Source organism: Oenanthe melanoleuca, chromosome 18 (genome assembly GCF_029582105.1).
Source record: "Oenanthe melanoleuca isolate GR-GAL-2019-014 chromosome 18, OMel1.0, whole genome shotgun sequence".
Classification (NCBI taxonomy): Eukaryota; Metazoa; Chordata; class Aves; order Passeriformes; family Muscicapidae; genus Oenanthe; species Oenanthe melanoleuca.
The window spans coordinates 1,245,244-1,270,572 of NC_079351.1; the positions used below are offsets into that span (position 1 = coordinate 1,245,244).

The 25,329-nt window shown below is 58.3% G+C and overlaps 3 protein-coding genes across 6 annotated transcripts; 1 reads left to right on the top strand and 2 right to left on the bottom strand.

Moving 5' to 3' along the window:
- The first annotated feature begins 3 nt into the window (after nt 1-3).
- FAM104A (family with sequence similarity 104 member A) lies at nt 4-7,415 on the top strand. 2 transcript variants are annotated; one of them, XM_056506228.1, is made up of 4 exons: nt 14-177; nt 1,864-1,960; nt 5,335-5,397; nt 6,784-7,415. In XM_056506228.1, exons 1-4 carry the CDS (start codon nt 131-133, stop codon nt 7,015-7,017), a joined length of 441 nt encoding a protein of 146 aa, XP_056362203.1. In that variant the 5' UTR covers nt 14-130; the 3' UTR covers nt 7,018-7,415. The 2 variants fall into 2 exon arrangements, with proteins under 2 accessions (XP_056362204.1, XP_056362203.1); XM_056506229.1 differs by lacking the exon at nt 5,335-5,397 and having other exon boundaries at nt 4-177.
- Nucleotides 7,416-7,889: 474 nt separating this feature from the next.
- Nucleotides 7,890-16,841, bottom strand: COG1 (component of oligomeric golgi complex 1). 3 transcript variants are annotated; one of them, XM_056506223.1, is made up of 15 exons: nt 16,255-16,596; nt 15,469-15,713; nt 14,269-14,450; nt 13,847-14,017; nt 13,619-13,772; nt 13,233-13,443; nt 12,393-13,142; nt 11,794-11,940; nt 10,852-11,013; nt 10,563-10,690; nt 10,107-10,215; nt 9,519-9,628; nt 9,334-9,409; nt 8,944-8,976; nt 7,890-8,066 (listed from the first exon to the last, which is right to left on the bottom strand). In XM_056506223.1, the coding sequence occupies exons 1-14, from the start codon at nt 16,570-16,572 to the stop codon at nt 8,959-8,961; spliced, it is 2,781 nt and encodes a 926-aa protein (XP_056362198.1). In that variant the 5' UTR covers nt 16,573-16,596; the 3' UTR covers nt 7,890-8,066; nt 8,944-8,958. The 3 variants fall into 3 exon arrangements, with proteins under 3 accessions (XP_056362198.1, XP_056362196.1, XP_056362197.1); XM_056506221.1 differs by lacking the exon at nt 8,944-8,976 and having other exon boundaries at nt 16,255-16,841; XM_056506222.1 differs by lacking the exon at nt 8,944-8,976 and having other exon boundaries at nt 13,847-14,011; nt 16,255-16,597.
- Nucleotides 16,842-22,716: 5,875 nt separating this feature from the next.
- SSTR2 (somatostatin receptor 2) lies at nt 22,717-24,593 on the bottom strand. Its single transcript, XM_056506230.1, has 2 exons — nt 24,351-24,593; nt 22,717-23,891 (listed from the first exon to the last, which is right to left on the bottom strand). The coding sequence occupies exon 2, from the start codon at nt 23,830-23,832 to the stop codon at nt 22,717-22,719; it is 1,116 nt and encodes a 371-aa protein (XP_056362205.1). The 5' UTR covers nt 23,833-23,891; nt 24,351-24,593.
- Nucleotides 24,594-25,329: the final 736 nt, after the last annotated feature.

Below are 25,329 nucleotides of genomic sequence, written 5' to 3' on the forward strand. Positions count from 1 at the left end.
CCCGCGCTGGCGCACGCCGTGACGTCACGGGGGCGAGGCGGCGGCGGCGGCGGAAGCGGCGCTCGGGGCCGGGCAGGGCCGCGCTGCCGCCCCTCACCCGCGGCCTCGGCCTGCGCCCGCTCCCTCCGCCATGAGCTGCCGGCAGCCGCTGCCGAGCGAGCGCGCAGCGAGGCAGAGGTGCGTGAGGGCAGCGGGCCCGGGGCGGGCTGAGGGCAGCGGGGCCCGGGGAGGGCTGAGGGCAGCGGGGCTCGATCGGCCTGAGGGCAGCGGGGCTCGGGCGGGCTGAGGGCAGCGGGGCTCGGGTTGGGCTGAGGGCAGCGGGGCCCGGGGCGGGCTGAGGGCAGCGGGCTCGGGTTGGGCTGAGGGCAGCGGGGCTCGGGTTGGGCTGAGGGCAGCGGGCCCGGGGCGGGCTGAGGGCAGCGGGGCTCGATCGGCCTGAGGGCAGCGGGCCCGGGGAGGGCTGAGGGCAGCGGGGCTCGATCGGCCTGAGGGCAGCGAGGCTCGATCGGCCTGAGGGCAGCGGGCTCGGGCGGGCTGAGGGCAGCGGGGCCCGGGGAGGGCTGAGGGCAGCGGGGCCCGGGGCGGGCTGAGGGCAGCGGGGCTCGGCCCGCGGGGAGGGTCGGGCGTGAGGGGAGCGCTGGGAATGCGGAGAGCGGCCCGGAGCGCTCGGAGGGGCTGCGGGGCTCAAGGCTGGGTAGAGGGATGTGAGGGACGCCGAGGGTTCGGGGGAGATTCACGGAGGGATCGTGGAGGCAGGAATTGGGTAGAAAGGACCTTTAAACTCTTCCCATCGCACCCTCACCGCGCTGGGTGCTCCAGGCTGCTGAGAGGGAGGATGCAGAGGGTGAAGGGAGGAATATCCTTCCCCAGAGTGCTCCAGCACAGATGGGCAGCGCTCGGTGCCTGCGGTCGCAGGGATGGCGAGCAGGAGGCGTGGGCCAAAGCCCGGCAGCTGAGCCGGTTATAAATACCTCCCTCCAGTCTGTTTTGACTCATTCGAACACGGATTAATTTTAGGCACACCAAAACAGCTCCATCCTGTGGGGTTTTGTTTTTTTTTTTTTGGAGATCCTGGCTGACTTGTCACGTTTGTACGGTGGGGAGAGGCGTTTGATGTTCGTGTAGGAATTCTGGGATGCTGTGTTGGTGTCCCAGAATCTCACAGAGCTTTGGGGTGGAAGGGGCCTCATGCAGTGCCACCCCCTGCCATGGGCAGGGACACCTCCCACTGTCCCAGGTTATTACTGAGTTCTTCCCTTTATCTCCTCTAATCTGGGAATACTAGCACTGCCCTCACCCCATCACCCTCCTCCAAACTGATGCCTGCAAATATTTAGATAAAAATTAGGTTAAAACTTGTACCCACCAGTCCAGGTGTAATGAGAAGGTGACAAAACATCAGAAACAGGGAAGAGTTTGTTTTCCACAAGGTGTTTCCTGACAAAACCTTATTTCCACATGGGAAATGTGATTGTTTTGGGATGTGACTCGACTCCAAACACTGTCAGAGTGGAGAGTCACTGTGGGGGGATGTGAGCAGCTGAATAATTGGAGATGTGGTCACTGCCACTCATCCCAGTGCTGTCCCCAGCCTGGCAGGTGTCACTCTGAGCCCAGGCATTATTTTTAGATGTGCAAGGCTGACAATTGTTAAATGAGTTTATTTAGAAGATGGCTTTAATGCCTTAAACTGATGGGAAACGTCTTGTGAGAAGCAGGATCCTTTTCTCTGTGCCCTCAAAGGGGAATCTGAGAGGCCACAGCACCTCAGGGGTCTGGAGACATCCTGCATTAATTTATCAGCTTTTTTTGGGTGCCTTCAGGAGGTAGATGAGTGAGCTGATGATTTCTGTTCTCCTGCAGGAAGAGGAGAAGGAATGGCAGTGAAGATGATGGTCACGTTCCCCAGACCAAACGTAGCACCAGGAATTCTGTCCTGCAGGACTCGTGGGACACTGAGGTGAGAGCCTTGCCAGGCAGCTCCTGGAGTATCCTGGGCACTATTTTCATTTTTAATTCACAGCTTTGTGTTTGAGGTTGTCAGGTTTGACTTGGTGACATCAGAGATTGAAATCAGCACTGCATCAGTTTGGAAATCAGCATTTCCACTGAGCCTGGTTATCCCTGAATATTTCTGGGAGGAGATTTCAAATCCTGCTGTGCAGCACCCAGGGCAATATTTTCCTGCTGTTTCTGGTTTTGCAGTGTGGGATGAGCTGTGAGCAGAGCTGAGGGGGTGAGGGTGGAGGTGTCCCTGTGCTCACTCTGCCTGACCATCAGCTCTGCCTTTCCTTACAGTCAGGTGATTATTTGTGGGAGAAAGACAAAACACATTCCAGGCAGCCCTTATCTGATGTGGCAAAAATGCTCTGGTAGAGCTGCTCAGTTTAAGCAAGACTTGTTCACAGCTAAAACACTCAAAATTCTTCAGTTTTTTCTCACATTTTCCATGATTTTTTGGTGGATGTGTGATAAACTCTCTTGTTTTCTTACTCCTCACCAAATTCTCTTGGTGGAACTTGAGATTTCTTTTTTTTTAAAAAAAATTAAAAAATGCTGATTTCCCAACTGCTGCCAGATTTCCTGAGATGTCACCTGGGTGAATCACCTGAGCAACGTCCTTGTGTTCAGAACATTCATGGAAAAGAGGGTGCAGAGCAGAGGTTCCCTCTCTGAAGTTAATGAAATTAATTTCTTTGAAGGTTTTGGAAATATCCTTGGTTTTTTTAGAGCCTCCTCACTTTGAAGGTGGATTGTAATGAACACTTACAGTCTGAATTATTACAGAATTAACTCAATTATTCAACTGTTCATTGCACTCCACAGAAAATGTTTAGTTGCTGTGTAACTGAGCTCTTTTATAATCTGGAAATGGTTTCAAATGGATATTTCTACATTGCTGTTGTGAGGGAGGCTCTCTCTTCACCTGTACAAACTGATGGGATAGGAAACCCTGCTGGAAATGCTTTAAGAGCTGCTGTCCATCATGAAGGAATTCTGTGCTGCTGTGTTCCCAGGAGGGACACTTTGCATTTTGGGGTGTGATGGGGAGAGGCAGCCCTGCTCTGTTGCCATCTGACACTGAATCACTTGTCCAACAGGTCAAACCCCTCCTGTGTGTAGAGTAGTTAAAGGCTAAAGCAGCTTTGAGGCAGGAGGACGGATTTAGTGTGGAGCAAGGGATGGAAGTAGGAGTAATGAAATTAAGGATATCAGGAAACCCCTGATGGTGAGTGCCAGAAGCACCTTTGCTTGCTGTGAAAACACCTGGTGTTTGGGCAGAGCCACTAAAAGCAGGGCTGGCAGTGGGTTTGTGACCTGAGCCAGGGCAAGGTCACTGCTCAGCCTAACACAGATCTGCTTCTTGCATGCACTTGCCTGGTAAAAGTCTGGTTTTAACACCTTGAACCCTGCTTGAGGCAGGGAGGAGCTGTCACTGCTGAGGAATGGACACACCACAGTTCCTGGGGATCAGAATTCCCCATGATATCTCTTGATTTTCTCCTTTTTTTTTTTTTTTTTTTTTTGGCTTGTTTTCTTGTCAGATCCCTGAACTGAGCATGCCCAGAAATTCAAGCCACGAGATTAAATCTGTATTATTCCAACATTTGGTGAAGGACTTGCTGTGCCAAAGGGAGAAATCCTTGTGCTCATTGTGCACGAGTGCTTCCCATTGGTGTCACTTGGGAAGTCTCAGCCAGATGGGAACACTTGTGTTGAGTTTCCTGATGCTTTGCTGTGTGCAAAGACACCTCTTGCTGGTTAAAAATCTTAAAAATTTTGGGAATGGGAGCAATTTGTGACTTATGAGAGTCACTTTTCATCACAGGGCATCACACACCTGCTTTTGGTGAAACATTCCCCAAAGTCCTGATTCCTCTGGCCTGGTTTGGTTCAAAGTGACTGTTCCCTCTGGCGGATGAGGCCTCTCTGAGAACACAAGCTCAGGATGGCAATCAGGCAGCTGCATTTCAAACAGGACTTGGCTTTTGGCAGCATCCCTTCCCTTTTTTATTTTTTTGTTTGTCTTGCACGTTTTTCTCTGGAGAATGAGGTGAAGGGAGGTTTTTCCTTAGTGGCAGTTCAAATCCTGTGATGTTATCCCTCAGTCCCTTTCTGAGTCCCACTGCTCATCCAGATCACATCCAGTTCCAAAGGATTTGCTGTTCTCTCCCTGGATTATCCTTTCACCCAGGACAGGCAGCACCCCTCACTTCCAGCTTGCACAGGATGGGAAGATTCTCCCCAGTCTCCAGTGCTGCTTTTTGGCCAGTTGCTGTGAGGATGTGCCATTCCTGCTGCTGCCCTCTGCTCTGGGCTCAGTCCATGGCAGGCACAGACACGGGGCTGCAGCTGCAGCAGTTAAACATTAGCCAGGCACAGCCTTTGCCATGGAATTTCACTTCCTGATCAGCCTGTCCTCCCTTTTCCAGGAGCTCAGCTGGGTTGTTTGCCCAGTGTTTGGTCAGAAATCCATTGCTTGTCCCCAGATCAAGCCAGGAGAAGCTGAAGTGGATCCTCCAAGCTGAGGTTGCCAGCTGTGCTCTGCAGCTGGGGAATCAGCAGTGCAAAGCCTTTGCTCTCCTTTTCCCAGGGAAGGAAGAGAGTCTGAGTGTTCTGGCTGACCCTTTCCTTCCTGAACAACTTCTGCAAACCCCAGTTCCTCACAGTTCCTCTTTGTTCTGGCCAGGATTGAAACACCACCAGGTTCTTAGCAGAGATCAAATCAGAATTCTTGTCCCCCATTATCCAGGGAAGGGCTGGACTTCAGTTCTAACTAAAACCAGATCGTGGCTCTGTTAAACTCATCTTGAAGTTGAGAGCAGCAGGGGCTGAGTGACTTTTTCTCCAGTTCCTGTCACGAGGGAATGTCCCAGATCTGCACATTTCACAGGACTTTTGTTTGTTTGAAAGCTTCAAGTGTGATGTTGAGGGTTAATGAGCTCAGTAAACCTTGAAGATGCCCTTTTGATAATTAAAGTATTCATAAACGTCACTGGGCTGCTTTAAAGCTTTGTTGATGCCTGACTTGCTGACTTTAAGGATTCTTTTCCTTGGGGATTGTGGTCCAAATGCTTTACAGAATGTGCAGCCCAGCCTGGGCACAGGGTGGTGGGCAGTGCTGCAGTGAATCTGGAAATAAAGAGGGTCTGACAAAGCCCATCTGTCACCAGCCTGAGGTGTCAGAAACACGTCCCAGGACACGCTGCCAGCTTCACAAAATCTGAGCTGCACAAAACAATCGCTGCTAACAGCTGGGACGTTTGTTGAGCTGGGAAACGTGAGCAGCAAGCGAGGCCGGGCTCTCACTGGCATTTTTACCTTGATTTGCAGAAGGTGGCTGTAACGAAGCTCACTAAGGAGCGCAGACTAAAAGGAAACAAAGTGTCCTGTGCGGTGGGTTCCTCTGCCAGCATCGCGTGTGACTCTTTGTGCTGCTCTGCACACCGCAGCTCCTCCCTGTCCCTGTCCCTGTCCCTGTCCTGCCGGGCTCTCTGCCTCTCTGGATTCAGGAATCCCTGTGCTCCCTGGGGAACAGCCCGCTGGGTGTTTCTCTCTCCTCGCAGCCCGGGGCCCTTGGCTTGGCTTGCTGTGCTCCCACAGAGCTGAGGCATTTTTGGTGCTTAGCGAAACAAAGGGATTAGTCAGGGTTGGATGGTCGGGATCGATGGTGGAGCAGGGCTGGGGGGAGGGAGGGAGGGATGTGTTCCACCCCAAACATCCCCAGCGCCTCCCTGGCACTGCTGGGGGCACTTTGCACCATTTCTGATTTACTCCAGGCAAGGCCCTTCTGGAGGTGGTGCTGACTGGTAAATCCCTGAGGATTTTGTGAAATTTGTCCTCTTCTGCTGTGGCCACAAAGCTGTGACTTCTGTGGCTTAATCCTTACAAAAATTTCGATTTTTTAGCTGCTGTCACTTACTGTGTCTGCTTCCATGAATTATTTATGGGGTGACAGAGTAGCCACTTGCTGTTTGACTCATCCAGATATTTGCAGGTCCTGACCAGCAGATCCCACAAACTCAAATATTCCAGCTGGAACTAATGGAACCTTTCCTTAGCAGCCCTTAAAACTGTGTTTTATGTCTTTGAATCCCTCATGATGATGGCAAATGCTCTTCCAGCTATTCCCATGAATGTGGTTATCCTAAATGCTGACAAATGAGCCCTGGCCTCTTACTCCAGTCAGATGCTGAGTTCTTTTTGCTGCATGAGGAATTATTTGGTGCCTGTTGCTCTTTCACTGTCATGTCAAGTAAATTGCTGTGGAATTGCTCTGGAACAGTTCCAGTTAACACTGCTGTGGAGTACTTAACTGGGAGAAGAGTTCTTGATGTTAGAGTGTTCAAAGACTTAAATTGGCTGTGGTGTGCATTTGTTTCTCACAGCCTCTTGCTTTGGATGCTTCAGATCTCACTTTAGGATTGCTTTGTAGGAAAATGCTTTGCATGGTGCAGAAGTGCCAGCCCTGCCCTGCCTGCCTGTGCTCACACCTGCAGCTCCCTGGGAATGCTCTTTATTTTCCAATTCTCCATCACTCCAGTGCAAACGTGGGGCTGGGGGCAGAGCTGAGGGGTTTAACTGGGAAGGATTGCAGTCCAGCATCCCAGAGGTCACTGGACCCCCTTTGTGTGGGCAACAACCAGCCCTCCAAAGTGCCAAGGTGGATTTACTCATTCCATCAGGCTGGAAACGTGGAAGGGAGGGATTTATCCTAAAGCTTTGCTTCTGTGAGGTGAGGAAGACGTGTCTGATGTTGCTGTTCACCTCTGTGTGTCCCAGTCCTCCAGCAGTGACAGTGGCAGCAGCAGCAGCAGCTGCAGCAGCAGCAGCATCAACAGCCCCGACAGAGCCGAGCCCAGCCTGAACCCCAGGATTGCAGGGTCCAGCCCTGTCTCCTCCCAGCCCTTCCATGAGCAGTCTGCACTAAGCCAAGGTCCTTACTTCCACATCAACCAGATCCTGAAGGAAGCTCACTTCCACAGCCTACAGAGCCGGGGACGCCTCCCTACATGATGACCCAGCAGCTCCCTGCCTTCTGTGAAGGGACAGCACTGTGTAGATTTGATATTTCAACTTCAAAGTTTGTTAAAATGGAATTGCACAAAATTGCCTGTTGCCTTTTCAGTCTATATTTGAAATAACAGGTTAACAGGAGATTGTTTACTTGTGGTTTGCTGCACTATTGCAATGCAAAAGGGGCTTTGAAGCAATTTTTATAGGATTCTTTTTGGGGTGGTTCTAAAAGAGACTGAGGAGTCCTCATGTGTGTTATAGGATTGCAAACTGTCCAATTCCAATCGACTGCCTAATCTGTTTGTTAGCAAGTTGTTGCTTTCTGTAAAGTTCTCTTAAGCGTTCCTCTTCAGTTTTATAAGTCTTTTTTTAATTTCAATAAACTAGTTAAAAAATGATTTGGCAACATAATTTTTTGAGCATTTAGAGTTAGTGAAAATAGGAGCAGCGAGTGTAGGTGCTGAGGCCTGTGAGCTCCCACCCAGCTCAGGGTGATGAGGCTTCTCAGGAGCTTCAGTGCTGCAGGACTGGAAGGGAAATGTGAGATTAGAGCCAGGACAGGTCGGGCAGGTGCTGCAGGGGCCACTCAGAGCAGGGTGGTGGTGCCTGGAGGACACAGGTGTCTTCTCCTGCTCCAGCACCCCTTTCAGCTGTGAAATGTTTTGTTTTCTGTTAGTGTGTAGGTTGTTTTGGCTTTTTTTTTTTTCCTTTGAGTTTTAACAATGTAAGGATAGGAGGTGAAAGAGCAGCTCCACCTCTGTTCCAGCAGCCAGGAGGGGACAAGGACAATCCAAGCCACGACCAGGCCCTGCTCTGGCTGAGGAAGCAGTGACAATCCCAGAGGTGCCACCAAGGGGACAGAGAGACCTCAGTGAGGACAAGGAGCCAGAGCAGTTTTATTGTTTGCTGCCTCACTTGCTCATGCCCGAGAGCCAGCCCAGCTTGAAGAGCGACGGCGCCGCCTCCTCGTCGGTGAGGAGCTGTCGGAAGAGGGAGCCTGGCCGTGCTGCCTCCTCCTCCCTGGGCGGCACAGCAGCTGCAGCCTGCTCCTTTGGGAAGACACAAGTGGCTCTGAGTGTCACAGCACCCCCGCGGCTCCCCTGTGCCCTCAGGGCACAGCCAGAGCCACACCCGCAGTGCAGCGGTGTCACTGCTGGGTTAGTGACAGTCACACACAGGGCACAGCCCCTGGCTGCTGCAGCAACAGGCACGTGGCACTCACTGCTCATGAAACCCTGAGCACTCATCAGAACCCTCTGAGCAGCAGGGCAGGAGCTGCTGGCTCTCAGAGCAAGGGATCCCAGCCTGGCTGAAGCACAGCTGGTGCCCTTGCAGGAGCTGTGCTTGGAGAACTGCAGATTTTAACCTGCCCAGAAGAGTTTTAGCACTGAAGGAGAAGCAAGCAGCTGTCAGGGATCCTGGGAAGTGTGGCTAGCACAGGACATGGGTGTGCTGAGCACAGCACAGCAGCTGAGGGGAGTGACAGGACGAGCCAGACATCACTGCACACTGCTATGCTCTAGTCCAGCTGAGCTGTGAGAGGTAAGGAATACCTTTACTGGCAGTTCTGGGCTTTTAAACACCCCTTCTGCTGGGTCTGGCCCTAAATGGCTCCAACTAATGGAGAGTTGCAAATTGAACATCATCTCAAATGACACTGGTCAAACCAGGCCTTTACCTCTTGGTCTTGGCTTTTTCAAGACTCAACAACTTGTCCCAGTTGCCAAGACCACCACAGATAGATAATAATGGTAATAAATAAAGGAAACATTAATTGCTGCTTCCCACAGCAGTGAGGTATTCCTTGGCTCTCAGCCAGCACACAGAGCTCCATCCAAGCAGATGTTTGAAACTGGGGGAAATGGAGCAGCAGACAGACTGGCTGCTAGAGCTCAGCAGCAGGGCACTCCTCACACAGCTGGGTACCTGAGCCTCCTGGGGTTACAGGGCAGCATCCCACTGCAAAGGAGTTCAAGCATTAGCTACAGTCCTTCAGCCTTTCCTGCAGCCCCAGTTCATGACTTGTCTCTGGTGCACTGCCCTCAGCCATGTAAACCTCACTGCAGTGGTTATTGCCTGCTCTGCCACACTGCAGTGACCCCAAAACCACTCAGGGGCAAAGGGTGGGGTTCTGGAGGGTCTGGAGAAATCCACCCCATCCCCTGCTGTGCTGCCATAATGATTTGTTTTACTGGAAATAAAAATCAGGTGAAGTAACATTTAGCTGCTTGCTTCTTTTCCCACAAACTCGAGTGTTGGGGGGGACAGTGAATACTGGGGAAATATTCCTGTTTTCAGGAATATTCAAACACCAACCTGGACTCTCTCTGTGCTCCTGGCAGTGGCCTTGCTCTTCCGTGAGCTCGACATGCTCAGTGGCAGAAGTCCAAACCTTAAGGAAATGAAAGAAAAAAATGTGGGAACAAAGAAATGTGAGAAGCAGCAATTCCAGAGCTGCTTCTCAGAGGCAGGAGAATGCCTGGAAGAGCTGGGTGCCTCACCTGATCTGGCTGGATGCTAAGGGCAGGATGTTGTGGAGCTCCTGTGAGCTTGGTGTGGCACCCCTGCTCGTGTACTGGTGTTCTGTCCCAGTCAGCAGGCCAAAGAGAACCTGCAAGGCACCAGCACATGCTTGGCTTTGGGGAAGAGGAGCTGGAGGGCACCAGGAGCTGTCTGGGTTTGGGGAAGAGGAGCTGGAGGGCATCAGGAGCTGTTTGGGTTTGGGATTCCTGCATTGCTGACCCCACAGTACGTGGAATCCACTGGCACACACCATCAGCACTGAGTTTGAACATGAAGTGTCTCCCTTCCCCCTCTTAACTCTTGTGTTTAATTATTGCCACAGTTGAGTCCCAGGCCTGTTTCAGCACCACTTAACCCGATTAGTGTTGCCCAGGCTCAGTGAATCCTGTTAGATAAAGTTCAGCCAGCCCCACACGCTGCAGCCGGCTCAGCCAGCTCCTCTTATCTTCAGCTGGCACTGAACATTCTCCCCCTTCCCAAGGAAGTGCCAGTGCTTATCTGGAGGCTTTAAGGAGTTGAAAGGCAGCCCAGCTGCCCTGCTGGAGGCACTGGCAGCCCTGCCCTACCGAGGTTCTCTGCACCAGGCGGTTCAGGTTGCTGTTCAGGTGAGGGGTGAACACGTCCAGGTCGAAGGGATCGATGTGTCCCTCCAGGAAGTCGATGATCTTCTCAATCCTGCAGAGCAGAGCAGAGCAGAGGGCTCCTGTCAGGGTGACACCCTGCTGATGGAGCTCTGAAGCAGCCAGGGATTTCCTGTCTGGGTGACTGAGCAGAGCAGCAGCTGCCCCAAGGGTTTCCAGCTCCTACACCACCCCTGCTCCCATGGTCCCCCCAAGGCTGGGGATAACTCAAAGCTTTAACTCCTGGAGGGTCCTGAGGGCATCCCATGGACACATAGCCCACAGAATGCCAGCCCTCCTCTGTTCTGAGGATGAGCTCAGTTTGTGCAGAGTCACAGCTTGCACTGTTTCAGTGCCCCCCAAAGCTCTGTTGGAGGATGTGAACCCCAGAATGAGCCATACCCAGAGTCCTGCTTGATCCTGCTGGGTTTTGTGTCCTCACTCTTGGCTGTCAGGATGATGCTGAGGTACCTCAGGTCGTAGAGCAGCTGCAGAGCCCTGCTCTGGGTCAGGGGGAAGCTGTCTGGCCTCTGCAAAGGGGACAGGCAGGAATGGGGCTCCTCCCTGGCACAGGGGAGCTGCCCAAGGGGGAATATTTGAGAACCGACCCCAAGGCACAACCAGAGTGTGAAATCTGGTGTCTGCTTCCCTTCTGGGTGTGTCCCTGCATTCCCAGCCCACACCCAGGTACCTTCTCCTGCTTCTGCTCCAGCAGCTTCTCGTAGGCAGCGAGCACCTCGGCCATGCAGCTCCTCAGCAGCTCCTGCAGGGTGACCTTGGGCAGGGTGTGCCCCCCCACCCTGTTCAGCTCCTGGCACAGGCTGAACAGGAGGCACTGCACGTGCCACGAGGGCTGCCAGGAGAACAGAGTGAATTTGCAGTTGCTCTGTCAACTCCATTTCCTTCCACATCCCTTCCTCAGCAGACACAAAGACCTGCCCCACAGCTTGGCTCAGGCACCTCACAGGGTCTGGTTTACTGACACCCCAGATTTTGGGTTACAGCAGCTCCCAAAGTCCCAAAGACTTTACCAGACACTGCAGTGAGAAGAGAATTGCTTGTGCATCTTCTGTCAGCACAGACCCTGCTCTGCCCACCCACTCCCTGGGGCTGCTCCTCCCTCATCTCCTGGGCCTCCTGAATTCTCTCCCAGCTGCTTTTTCCCTCAGATAACAGAACTGACTGGATAAGGCTCACTGCATTTCCCTGTCCAGCCCCTCCTGTGCTGTGCAAACACAGAGCTCACCCAGGCCTGGCCTCCTCCCCTGCCACCTGCTTGTCCCTGTGACATCCTTCCTGTGCCACCACACACCTCAGCTCCCTCAGGATTCCCACTGCTGCAGCCCTGTCCTTCAATGCATCCAGCTCCCCTGGAATCCCTCTCCTGGGAGCTCTGTGTTTAAATCAGGCCTAACTCCTCCTCTGGCTCAGTTTTACAGGATCTGGGCCAAGCTTACTCATAGAGATAAACAATGACAATGACCTATTTCCTTCCTGTGACCTCTGTCCTCACGAGGTGAGTATCTCAGAGAGCACCAGAGTGTTTGTCCTGTGCTGCTGACACCAAACAACCTCCCCAGCAGCTCAGCAAGTGCTGGCAGTGCTGGCTCCTCCCACAGGCTGCTCCTCCTACCTGCACAGGCAGCCGGATCTTTGATGTCACACTGCTCCCAGACTCTGTTTCCTCCTGGATTTCAATCTCATCCCAGTTGGTGGCCATGGCCAGCACAGACCCAGCTGTGTCGAGCAGCAATGTCTGGGTGAAGCACTCAACCAGACCCTGGAGCACAAAAATGAAAGCCCTGATCACAGGAGAGTTCTAACAGGAGCAAGAGCAGCCAGCCCACCCTCGTGTGACCTGCTGCATCCCTGAACCTCCTAAAATGAACCTTATGGACACCAACCCACTGGAACTATCCCAGCCAGGGAACCCTGCTTGGACCTGTTGCATCCCTGCACCTCCCAAAATCAATCTTATAGACACCATCCCACTGGAGTCACCCCAAAGGCAGCCAGCCCATCCTGCCTGGACCTGCTGCATCCCTGAACCTCCCAAAATCAAACTGATAGACACCATCCCACTGGAACTATCCCAGCCAGGGAACCCTGCTTGGACCTGTTGCATCCCTGCACCTCCCAAAGTGAACTTTATGGACCCCGTCCCACAGGAGCCACCCCAGCCAGGGAACCCCTTCCCAAAAAGCATCTCTGAGGAGGGAAACAGCTCCTTACTTTGCTGACAGCCGAGCTCCAGAGCTGGTAAGCCAACAGGCTCTGCTGCAGGAGCTCTGCCTTCACCCCCTGCCACTTGGCCAGCTCAGGGGACACCTCCTGGCCTTTGCCCTTGCCCAGCTTCTTGGCAGAGCGTGGCTCCCGCGGCGCCTCCGCCCGGCCCAGCACGCAGCGCTGCAGGTGGGGGCACAGCTCGGGCAGGGCCTGGCACAGCCTGGCCATGAAGAGCACAGCATTGAGCCTGGCATCCCCAGGGGGGTGCAGCTGGCTCTGGGCACTCAGGAGCTGCTCCTGCACGCAGCCCAGCAGGTGCTGGGTGCAGCTGAGGCAGCGCTCCCGCAGCAGCTCCTGCACGCTGCCCGCGTCGCCGAAGCGCTCGAAGGCGGAGCCCAGCGGCTCCCTGGGGACAGAGCCCTCCTGGGGCAGGTAGCACAGCACATCCTCCAGCCTGGCCTTCAGCTTGGAGTCCAGGGAGGAGCAGAAGCTCTGCACGCAGGGGGTGAGGGCCTGAGCCTTCATGGCCAGCCCGCTGCGGGGGAAGGGCCCGCGCTGGCCCACGCTGAGCCAGGCCGCGTCCCCGGGCAGGTCCCCGGGGCTCTCCGACCACAGGAACAGAGCCACGTTGTGCTCCAGCTGCATCTGCTTGCTCAGGGCACCACTGCTGCCCTGCACCTCCAACTCCTGCAAGGCTGCAGCCAGCAGCTGCTTGGAGCTGCTTGAAATGGAGTCGAAGCCTTCTTTGGTCAGAGTCTGCAACAGAAGCAGGAGAAAAAACAGATTTCAAATCAAACACTGTGGGCTGGGGGTGCAGAGCAAGGCTCCCCACAGCACAGCACCCACCTGCAGCCTGTCCAGGAAGAGCTGCTGCAGCAGCTCCTCCCAGAAGGACACAGCTCTGCCCAGCAGGCGCTGGCACACGGCCTCCCAGCTGTGGCTGCTGGCCTGGCTGGACAGCAGCTCCCACACGGCATCACGGATCCCTGCCAGCCCCTTCATGCTCTTCACAAACACCAGCAGGGTCCTCACCCCTGTCCTGATGTCATCACTGCACCTGCAGGCCAAGTTTCACCTCTGTGAGTGAGGGGGTGAGGCTCTGCACAGAGTGCCTGGGCTGCCTCTGGCTGCTTAAAGCAGGGAGGAGGATGAGGAGGATGAGGGGATGAGGAGGATGAGGGGATGAGGAGGATGAGGAGGATGAGGGGATGAGGAGGAATTCACCCACTCACATGTTGATCCACTGCTGCAGGGTCTCCCTGAGGTACTCCTGGCTGATGGGGTGTGCCAGGGTCCGCAGGGCTGGCTGGAATTCCACCACAGACTCAGGCAGGTACTTGAACCAGCTGCTGAGCTTCAGATCCTCCTCCAGCACCCCTCCTCTGCCTGCAGTCACAGTCAGGGATCAGCCAGCACAGAGCAGCCTCCTGCCTGCACAGCTGGGCAGGTGCAGGGCTCACCTGCAGGGCTCTGGCCCGTGCTGCTCTCCAGGGTGGAGAAGAGCAATCCACAGGGCAGGGCTGGGTCTGGGGCCGTCCCCTCAGGCAGGGTGTAGAACAGAGCGTGGGCCTGGTACAGCGTGGTGGTGAGCAGCTCCATCAGGGAACACACCTGGGCTTTGATACCTGCACCTGCACAGAGGGGACTGTGAGCCAAGGCAGCCCTGCAGCACAGTGGCACTGCCACAGCCTCTGCTCCCTGCCAGGGGGGGCAGAGGACTCAGCCCCACACCCCACCTCCCCATCACAGGTGAGAACTGTGAATTTTTGGGTTATTTTGCACCATGATATTTATGGGAATCACCCATCCCTGCTCCTGGGGCAGCAGGAGCTGAAGGGAAGGCTCATCCCAACCCCCCCAAGCAGCAGCCCCTGGCACTGACCGTGGTGTGGCTGGTTGAGCAGCTGCTGGATGGCCATTTTCCTGGCCAGCAGGAAATCAGCCAGGGCCTGCCGTGGGGAGCTGTCCTCCAGCAGCATGATGGCACTCAGGGCTTCTGCCACGGCCTGGTCCGAGCCCGTCCGGCAGCGCAGCAGGGCCTTGCTCTCCTGCAGGATGGTGGATCTGCCAGGGAGCAGGGCAGTCACTGCCTGAGCCCCAAACTGAGCTGGGTCTGTGTGATCACTGCCTGAGCCCCACACTCAGCTGGGAGTCACTGCCTGAGCCCCACTCAGCTGGGTCTGTGTGATCACTGCCTGAGCCCCACACTCAGCTGGAGTCACTGCCTGAGCCCAAACTCAGCTGGGAGTCACTGCCTGAGCCCCACACTCAGCTGGGAGTCACTGCCTGAGCCCAAACTCAGCTGGGATTGTGTGATCACTGCCAGGGAGCAGGGCAGTCACTGCCTGAGCCCCACACTCAGCTGGAGTCACTGCCTGAGCCCCAAACTCAGCTGGGAGTCACTGCCTGAGCCCCACTCAGCTGGGTCTGTGTGATCACTGCCTGAGCCCCACACTCAGCTGGAGTCACTGCCTGAGCCCAAACTCAGCTGGGAGTCACTGCCTGAGCCCAAACTCAACTGGGAATCACTGCCTGAGCCCCACACTCAGCTGGGTCTGTGTGGTCACTGCCACAGTGTGGCTCTCTCCACACTGTCCTGTATCTGGCTGTTACAGGACTGCTGACATGGTTTTTGTCCCAGGTTCATGGAATGGTTTGGGTTGGAAAGGATCTCCCCAAATCCCTGTCAGTGCTGTCCTGTTACCTGATGGAGCCCCCAGGACATTCCTGCTGGGATATTCCCTCACATCCCTCCTTCCCTGCCATGCTCCAGGCATTCCTGGAGCCCTGTGCTCCCAGCTTTGACACCTGCCACAGCCCAGGGACCCAGAGCCTTTCCTGAGGGATCCACCTCAGCACAGGTGAAGCATTCTCCCACCTTGCTGCATCCAATTTCTGTCCTGCCTTCCCTGGGCTGTGTCTGACAGGGAACAGTTTGGGCTGGGAGGGAATTAATGATCAAGCAGCTCCAAATCCCTACACCAGGCTGCTCCAAGGGACATTTCCAGCCATGGGACAACCACAACTCCTCTGGGTAAGCTGTACCAGGGGCTCCCCCTCTCCCCCGGCCCTCCCCGCACACCTGAGGTGGCTGGCAGCCGCCACCTGCCGCAGCAGGATGGGGAATCGGGCGAGCACGGGGCTGGAGCGGGCCCGGGGCGAGTCGAGCTGCAGCTGCCGCCGCAGGTGAGCCCCCAGCAGGTGCAGCCGCGCCGCGGGCAGGAACCGGCCGCCCTCCACCGCCCCCCACACCTGCTCGGGAACCTCCAGCAGCAGCTTCAGCTGCGCCGCCGCCCCGTAAAAACTCTGCTGAGGCGGCGGGCGGACCTGGGGAGGAGAAAGGGGTGAGAATGCGGGAGGAGGATACGGGAGGAGGATACAGGGTGAGCGGGGACACGGAGGGATGGGGAGAAGGAGAAGGTGGGCGAACCTGGGGAGGAGAAAGAGGGGTGAGGATACGGGAGGAGGATACAGGGGGAGCGGGGACACGGAGGGATGGGGAGGAGGAGAAGGTGGGCGAACCTGGGGAGGAGAAAAAGGGGATAAGAGAATAGAGACGGGAATGAAATAAGGGTGAGAATGCGGGAGGAGGATACGGGGTGAGGATATGGGATGAGGATACGGGGTGAGGATACGGGGTGAGCGGAGACACGGAGGGATGGGGAGAAGGAGAAGGTGGGCGAACCCTTAGAGGAGAAAGAGGGAATAGAGAGGGGGATAAAATAAAGGTGAGGATACGGGGTGAGCGGACACACGAAGGGATGGGGAGGAGAAGGTGGGAAAGGCGGCGAAAAGGCACCAGAGAGGAGAAAACAATGGATGCAAGGGGGAAAGAGCCGACAGACCGCGGCCGCCCCGCCGCCCTCACCGAGCCGGGGGGCCCGGGCCGGGCGCTGCCCCCGCGCTGCAGCCCCCGCACGGCGCCCAGCAGCCGCTCGGCGCTGCGCCGCATCTCGGCGATGGTGTCGGCCGCCTCGATCAGGTCGCGGTAGCGCTCGCCCACCATCTGCCGCAGCTCCTCCCGCTTCTGCTCGATGCCGGCGCGCAGCCGCCGCTCCACCGCCCGCAGCTCGGCCGCCGTGTGCGCCTCGAACAGCGCCTCGGCCTCGGCGCCGCGCGCCGCCATCGCCGCCACCGCACCGGCACCGACATCGGGCCCGGCCCGCACCGCCGGGGCCGCCGCCATCTTGGCCACGACAAGGGGACGGCACTTCCGGCGCCACGGCGGAGCGGCGCCGCCATCTTTGTGTGGGGCACATCCGGGTGCTGTTGCCATGGCAGCACCGCCATATTTGTGTTGGGCACATCTAGGTACCGTTGCTATGGCAGCACCGCCATATTTGTGTCGGGCACATCTGGGTGCCGTTGCCATGGCAGCGTAGCCATCTTTTTGCCGGGCACATCCGGGTGCCATTGTCGTGGCTGCGCCGCCATCTTTGTGTCGGGCATAACCACAGCCTGGTGCCGTTGCCATGGCAGCGCCGCCATATTTGTGCCGGGCAGAGCCGCGTTGCCATGGAGACGCTGCCAGAGGGGGGAAAAACGCCGCTTTGTTTATTTTATTTTATTTAGATTTTTTATTTATTTAATTGCTTTTTCTTTTTCTTTCCCGTTTCCCGGGGAAACAGGTCGCGCTCCGCGGCCTGCGGGTGCCGCTGTCACTCCACGCACCTCGGGAGGTTTCGCCCTCAGGGCCCTTTGGGCTCTGTGCCCGTTCTCCCATTCCAAAAGCGCCGCTCTCAGCACCGGGATATCCCCCCAAAATCCATCCAGGATGGGGTGGAACGGGATGGAGTTTAAGGTGCTTTCCAGCCCCGAGGGGAGAGGCAGATCCACAGCAGGACTCAGCTCCATGGGCGATTCCAGAGCTCGTGGGCTTGGCTGTGAGATTGTTGTATTTAAACCCCATAAACCCCCGTCTGTGCTGGAAATCGAGATGGGAAGAAAAAGAATCACAAGTATTTGGGAGCAGTTTGGTTTATTTGCGTGGTTTATTGGTGCTGCTGGGCTGCACAGCTGCTCACAGCCAAACTTTGTGTTTATGGGATTTGATAAACTCTGCTCCCAGGGTCAGGACAAGAGGGAACTGCCCAAATAGTGCCAGGAAAGGGTCACGTTGGACATCGTGAATCATTTTTTTGTGGAAAGAGAGGGCTGCCAGGCACAGCCCCCATCGCTGCGGGGATTTAAAGCTCTGTGGATGTGGCACTTGGGGACACGGTCAGTGCTGGCCCAGGTTGGACTCGCTGATCTTTTTTTTTCCAACCAGCTCCAACACACACAATCCACCAGAAACTCAGGAAAACTCTTTTATTTCCCTCCTGCACCCTCCACAGCCCCCTCCCTGTGCAGGAAGGCTCAGTCCCACCCTGGCACACTGAGGAAGGATCGCTGGGAGGAGAACAGGGCTGGGAGCAGGGACACGCCCTGGGCACGTCCTGGTCACACGGGATCCGGTGACAGAGCCCAGCTCAGGACAGGGGGTGCACAGAGCTGCTGGGGCCCTGCAGGGAGCAGAGACACCTCCCTGCACCTCCCTGCACCTCCCTGCACCTCCCTGGCCCCTCTGGGCTCGTGGGGAGGGCGAGTGGGAGCCAAAGGTGCCCCTGTGGGGCTGTCAGGGAACAGAAACCCCCCTGGTTTATACATCCACTATACACAATTTACAAATATTTACAAACAGCCGTCCCAGCCCTCCTCCCAGCCTGGGGGGGATGGATGGATGGATGGATCCATGGATCCATGGATGGATGGAGTGGCCAGGCTTTGCATCCACTGGTGTCTCCTGGAGGAGGATCTCCCAGCCTGGCTCTCCTGCCCTGGCTTTTCACAGTCCAGTCCTGGAGCAGGCAGGTGGAGCTGAAATCAGGATACCCAGGTGCCAGGCTGGGAGTCAGAGCTGGCAGGGAAGGGCAGAGGGGCCCTGGGGCTGGAAAGCAGCAGGTCCCATTCCAGACTCGGCAGCTTTGGGCTCTGCTGTGTCCTTTGCTGGAGGTTCCCCCTTGGAACAGCCACAGGGAGGGGAAGCAGACATTCCCCGATTTTGGAATCGGCTCCTTCACAGCGAGGGCTTGGGGCTGGAGCTGGATGGGGACCCTGGGCAGCTCTGGGAGGGAAGGGACCTCTGGGTGGAGCCTCCCACACAGTCAAAGTTCTTCCCATCGTGGCAGGGTGAGGAAACCCTCTGCAGACACAGCAGAGAGTTCAGGAGGAGATCATTTCAGTCTGAGGCAGCGCTGGGTCCGACACGGGGAGCTGCAGTGAAGGCTCCAGGTCCAGCCCCTGGATTTGCTCTGGAGCACAGCTGGGCACCAGCTGGGGATGCCCAGCCCAGGCACAGCCAGCTCTGCACACGAGGGGACAGCAGGGCTGTCCCTGCAGGTCCCTCCCACGGGATCAGCCCCTCCCTGGGGTGAGGAGGAAAAGGGGAACTGGGGAGGCCACGCTGGGGCTGGAAGGTTCGTGCAGGAGTGACCCAGGTCCCTGCTCCAGGCACCCCGGGGAGCTCCCAATCTGTGCTTCCCATCACCTGGGATTTGGGAAATCGCCCTTCCTGCCTCTGTGTCTAATCCCTCTGCCCAGGCCAGCCTGCCTGTGGAGCACCTGCAGGCTCAGGCTCCTGGCTCTGCCGTCACCAGCAGCGATTTCTCATCCAGCAGCCCCGCGAGGCTCTGCAGAGCAGATCCAACCTCAGGTCAAGTTCCCTCTAAAATCAAGTGGCTGGGAAGGAAAACTTCGTTACTGGCAGCAGCAGCAGCGGTGCTGGTGTTTATTAGTCAGCAATGAACAGCAGAAGGTTTTATTTTGCTGGTTTTACAGCTGCTCTTGGGCCGTGGCTGCAGCTCCCTCCCAGCAGCACATTTTGCTTTCCTGCCCTTTTTCCTCGCTGAGCTGTGGAAAGGTGGCCAAGGAGAGCCCCCCAGGAGCCACCTCATCCCCTGCCCTGTTGCTCCCTGCCTTGGTGGCCTTTGGGATGTTGGTGGCAGTGCCCCACGCCCCTCACTCCTCACCTGCAGTCCCCTTATCCCCATCCCAGCAGAGCCCCTGGCTGCAAAGGGGGGGACACATTCCAGATCATGTTCCAGATCAGCCAGAAGTGTCACTGCCTGGGGCTTTGCCAGGACAAAGCTGAGCTGGGCACGGGTCCTTCCCAGGGCCAGGAATTCCCGGGATTTCTGTATTTCCACATCAAACCAGCGCAGAGGGAGGGTCCCTGCTGGGGACTGCTGTGTGAATACAGTCAGAATAGGTGTCCCCTCCTCTCCCATGGGGATTTTGGCACAGACACAGCTGGGATGGAGTCAGACACCAGCAATCCGGGCCTGGCCTGGCTGCAGGTGAGCGCTGGGGGCTGCACACATCCCCCTCCCCATTCCACACCCGCTCTCCAGGCAGTGGGAACACGGCACAGCTCCCCCAAGGAGTGCCCACGGCTGCACTGACGCAGCGCTGCGGCTGCTGTGACAAAGAGCTGGCACGGCGGTGTGACACCAGCCTGGCACGGCAGTGTGACACTGAGTGTGGCACAGCGGTGTGACACTGAGTGTGGCACGGCAGTGTGACACTGAGTGTGGCACGGCAGTGTGACACCAGCCTGGCACGGCAGTGTGACACTGAGTGTGGCACGGCAGTGTGACACCAGCCTGGCACGGCAGTGTGACACTGAGTGTGGCACAGCAGTGTGACACCAGCCTGGCACGGCATTGTGACACCCAACCTGGCACGGCAGTGTGACACTGAGCCTGGCACGGCAGTGTGACACCAGCCTGGCACGGCAGTGTGACACTGAGTGTGGCACAGCGGTGTGACACCAGCCTGGCACGGCAGTGTGACACTGAGTGTGGCACGGCAGTGTGACACTGAGCCTGGCACAACAGCTCTGCTCCTGTGTGACACCAGCCTGGCACGGCAGTGTGACACTGAGCCTGGCACAACAGCTCTTCTCCTGTGTGACACCAGCCTGGCACGGCAGTGTGACACTGAGCCTGGCACGGCAGTGTGACACCAGCCTGGCACGGCAGTGTGACACTGAGTGTGGCACAGCAGTGTGACACCAGCCTGGCACAACAGCTCTGCTCCTGTGTGACACCAGCCTGGCATGGCAGTGTGACACTGAGCCTGGCACAACAGCTCTGCTCCTGTGTGACACCAGCCTGGCACGGCAGTGTGACACTGAGTGTGGCACAGCGGTGTGACACCAGCCTGGCACGGCAGTGTGACACTGAGTGTGGCATGGCAGTGTGACACCCAGCCTGGCACAACAGCTCTGCTCCTGTGTGACACCCAGCCTGGCACAGCAGTGTGACTCTGAGCCTGGCATGGCAGCCCTGCTCCTGGTGTGACACTGGTGACTCCGAGCCTGGCAGAGCAGCCCTGCTCCTGGTGTGACACTGGTGACACCCAGCCTGGCACAGCAGTGTGACACCCAGCCTGGCACAGCAGCCCCGCTGCTCCCAGCCCTCCCCAGGCAGTTTCTCCGTGCCCTGACCCCCTGCTGGTGCTTTCACTCCTGCAGTGCCAGCAGGGAACCGCTGTGCCCCAGAGCCCGGGGTCAGGGCTGTGCTCAGTGCCCGGGGAGGGGACAGGGAGGTGCCACACGGGCACCTGAACACTGTCACTGCTCCTTGGAGGAACAGGAAAGAGTTAAAAGCAAAGAATCGCTGACATTGCTCTGCTTTGTCTTGTGGAAAATGCCTGAGCCACGTCCAACAGAGGCGGGAGCAGGCACCCAGCCTGGCACGGAGCCCTTTCTGGGGAGCTGGCAGCGGTGGCACAGCAGGACGGGATGGCCCAGGCTGGGGTTTGCTGCAGGAGCCGGGCGAGTGGGGTAACTTCAGGCAGAGCCAGGGCCCTCGGGGGTCCCAGGGCAGGCGGCTCCAGGCGCTCAGCTCACTCCCAACTGTTTGTGCTGCCCGGTGAGGGCTCCGTGCGTGCTGGCCATGGTGCCACCCGCGTGGGCTGGCACAGGGCGGGGTGACCGAGCCCCGGCTGCTTCCTGCTCCCGAGCCCCCCGCGTTCCCACGGCTCAGCTCGGGAGCGGGGCCTGTGAACGGACCCGGGTGCTCCGGCAGGAAATCGCCACTTCTCCCGCTCCCCTGGGCTTTCCCCAGAGCTGCGCTGGCCAAGGAGGGGCTTTGCTTGGGGGGTCAGGGCTCCAGAGCGCCGCGTTTGTGCTGAGCTGGGAGGGCAGCCAGGGACAGGGACAGGGCCAGAGCCAGGGACACTCTCGGGAAGCCAAAGGGAGCGGATGTGCGGCCAGCCCCGCCACCCCGCACGCAGCGCAGGATGCAGGGGGTGGATCCGCGCTGCCCTGCCCCTCCTCATCCCCCGCTGCTGGGAGCTCTGCTCTCTGCTCTGCCCGGTCCTTTCGGCTGGAAAAGGGTGGGGACCGAGTCCCCAGCGCCCAAATTCCCGTCCCCATCCTCTCCATCACCCCTGCCTCCAGCGTGACTTGCCTGGAAGGAGCAGGGAGGAGTCACCCCAGAGATGCTCCGGACAAACCCCGATCTCAGCCGGGCGCAGGAGGCGGTGGCAGCGCCAGGTGCCCGTGCCAGGCTTCTCCGATGTGTCACCGCTGCTCCAACACGTCCAAGGATTTCCCAGCAGGGAGCGGAGCTGGCGCCGCGGGTGCCCGGAGCAGCGATCGCGGCCGCCCGCAGATGCGGGCCGTGGGAGGGGCAGCGGCTACCGGGGTGGGAAAAGGGGGGAAATTCTCCATCCGAGGAGAAAATCGGCGGGCAGGTGGCAGAGAAAGGGCTCCGCAGCAGCGGGACACGGCAGGGCCGGGGGAGGCAGGGTGGTGTCTGCTGCGGGGACAGAGCTGTTCCCGCGGGGATGTCACCTCGTGCTGGCGTGTCCCCTCGGGCAGGGCGGCTGCGGCAGTCACACAGCGCGGGGAGGCTGCACGGAGTGAGGAATAACCCAGAGAAAACGCCATCCCAAGGATCCCGCTGTCCTGGGCAGGGAGGCCCGCCGGGAGCTCCCAGCAGGGCGGTGTCACGCACCTGTGGCTCCTCCCGAGGTCCCCCTGTGTGTCCAGGGGCAGAGCCCCAAAGCCAGCCGGCCCCGAGGGTGGCCCGGGGGACCCAGCAGAGCCATCCCGGCCGTGCCTGTGCCCACGGTGGCACTTTGGTGCGGAAATGCGCCGCGTCGTCGTGAGCTGTCTTTGTTTTCCTGACCCGTATCCTTCCCAGCACTGAAATCCAACCCGGCAGAGAGGAGCCCGCAAGGAGCCCCGAGGCCATGGGGCGCTCCCAGCCGTTCTCAGGCGCCATTCCTGCCTTGATCCTTCGAGGGGAGGGGCTCAGGCAGCTCAGAGCCCGCTGTCCCCTCAGATGCTCGTCTGCAGGTCGCCGTTGAGCAGCGTCCTCTGCGTCTCCGTGGTCTCGTTGAGCCGCGATTTGTCCTGCTTGCTGTCGCTGCGGTCGGCCTCGTCCATGCCGCTGACCTTCACCAGGCACAGCACGTTCTGAAAGCTCTTCTTGAAGTTGTCGGACAGGAAGGCGTAGAGGATGGGGTTGGCACAGCTGTTGGCGTAGCTCAGCACCACCACGAAGTCGAACATGCCCTTGAGCACCGGCGTGGGCACGATCATGACGGACACGGAGGAGACGTTGAAGATGTAGAAGGGGAGCCAGCAGAAGATGAAGACGGCCACCACGATGGACACCATCCTGGTGACTTTCTTCTCCGACTTTTTCCTCTTGGACGAGCCCACCCTGATGCCCGAGGACTTGACTTTGATGATGATGAACAGGTAGCAAAGGCAGATGATGGTGAGAGGCACCAGGAAGCCCAGGATGAAGGCGTAGATGATGAACCCTGTGTACCAGGCGCCCGACTCTCCCGGCCAGATGATGGTGCAGCTACTCCTGCCGTGGTTGTGCTGCACCCCGGCATAAATCATGATGGGCATGATCACCAGCAGGGAGACGCCCCAAACGGCCACGTTGATCATTTTGGCTGTCCTGGGCCGCCTCCACTTGGCAGATTTGATGGGATGGACCACAGCCAGGTAGCGGTCAACGCTCATGACCGTCAGGCAGAAGATGCTGGTGAACTGGTTGATGCCATCCACGGTCATGACGATCCTGCAGAGGGCTTTGCCAAAGGGCCAATGCACCAGGGCCACCTGCATGGCCAGGAAGGGCAGCCCCAGCATGAAGAGCTCGTCGGCGATGGCCAGGTTGAGGATGTAGATGTTGGTGATGGTTTTCATCTTGGCGTAGCGCAGGATGACGTAGATGACCAGCGTGTTGCCGCACAGCCCCACGATGCACACCACGAAGTAGATGAAGGTGAGGATGGCGTTGCTGGTCAGGTCGAAGTGCTGGCCCGTGGCGTTCTGGGAGGTGTTGGTGGGAGCCTCCAGGGAGAAGTTGTCGAAGGGGGAAGGTGGGGAGAACCAGAAGGCGGTGGCGTTGGGCAGCTCGTACTCCAGCTCCATGGCTCTGCTCTCCCTGGGCACTGCTGGCTCAGAGGAGCCGAGATGTCATCTTCCCTGGTCTGGGGAGAGAGGAGAATATTCTAGAAATCAGCGAGTAAATAGAAATGAAGGGATTCCCGGGGAGGATCTGTCCATCCTGCTGCCAAGCTCAGCGCGACAGAGGCTCCCCGCAGGGGAGGTTCCCAACCCACCTCCCCGTCCCCTCCTGGAGCACAGCCCACCCTGCCCGAACACGCCACAGCTCCTCCCGGCTCTGCCGACCCCGGAGCCTTTACGACTCCACAAATCCAACCGACGCGTCCCGGTGGGTGCGACTGATGCTCGTGAGCACCGAGCGCCGGGGGAAATCCTCCTCCTCTCCCGGCAGCGGTGCAGCCCCTTCCCTGCCAGCCGGCACCGGCACCGGCACACCGAGCCCTGGCGGCTCCGGTGGGCGAGGAACTCGCTGCGGGGACCCCCCAGCCCGGCCCCGAGTGTTCGCTGCAGAGCGCACCGGGCGGTGCTGCCCCGCTGCTCACCTGCTGCTGCCACCGCCCTGCCCGGCCCGGCCCGGCCCGGCCCGGCCCGGCCCGGGGGGCAGCGCCGGGGCCCCGCTGGGCTCCGCTCGGTTCGGCTCCGCTCGGTTCGGTTCTGCTCGGTTCCGCTCGGCTCCGCGCGGCTCCGCGCACCCGCTCCCGGCGCGGCTGGAGCAGCGCACCGGCTGCGCCCCGCCCCGCGCGGGGCGGCTCTGCGGGGCCGGGGCGGGGACAGCCCGCAGCGCTGCCACCCTCCAATGCCCACCCTGCAATGCCCACCCTGCAATGCCCACCCTGACATACCCACCCTGCAATGCCCACCCTGCAATGCCCACCCTGAAATACCCACCCTGCAATGCCCACCCTGCAATGCCCACCCTGCAATGCCCACCCCGCAGTGCCTGCCCTGAAATGCCCACCCTGTCCTGTCCACCCTGCAATGCCCACCCTGCGCTGCCCACCCCGCAGTGCCCACCCAGCGCTGCCCACACTTCACTGCCCACCCCGCAGTGCCCACCCAGCGCCGTGCACCTTCCCCACACCGCCCACCTCGCTCTGCCCACTCTGCTTTGCCCACCCTGCCCTGCCCGCCCTTCCTGACCCTGCGCTGCTTTCCCTGTCTCCTCTGCCCCCTCTGCCTTCGTTCCCCCTCCTGCCGTGCCCACCCTGCCTCCAGCTCTGCCTCCCCACTATCCAGCAACATTTTGGTTCCTCAGCTTCTCCAGAGCCACCAGTGGATGGACAGGGAGCTGGCAGCGCGATGTGACCCAATGGAGGTGACCCAAGAGACTTCTGAGAGCCCCAGAATCTCCCTGAAACTGCTGTGGCCCCAGAAATTTCCATCTTGCCTCCACAGCCAAGCCAAGGCAGGTCCCTGCTGGTCCTCCCAGCTGGGAGAGGTCGGAAGGCGATGCCGAAGTGTTTGGGGTCTCTGGGGACTTGTGCAGTGCAGGTGGCGCCTGCCACAGCCTCTCCCTGGAGG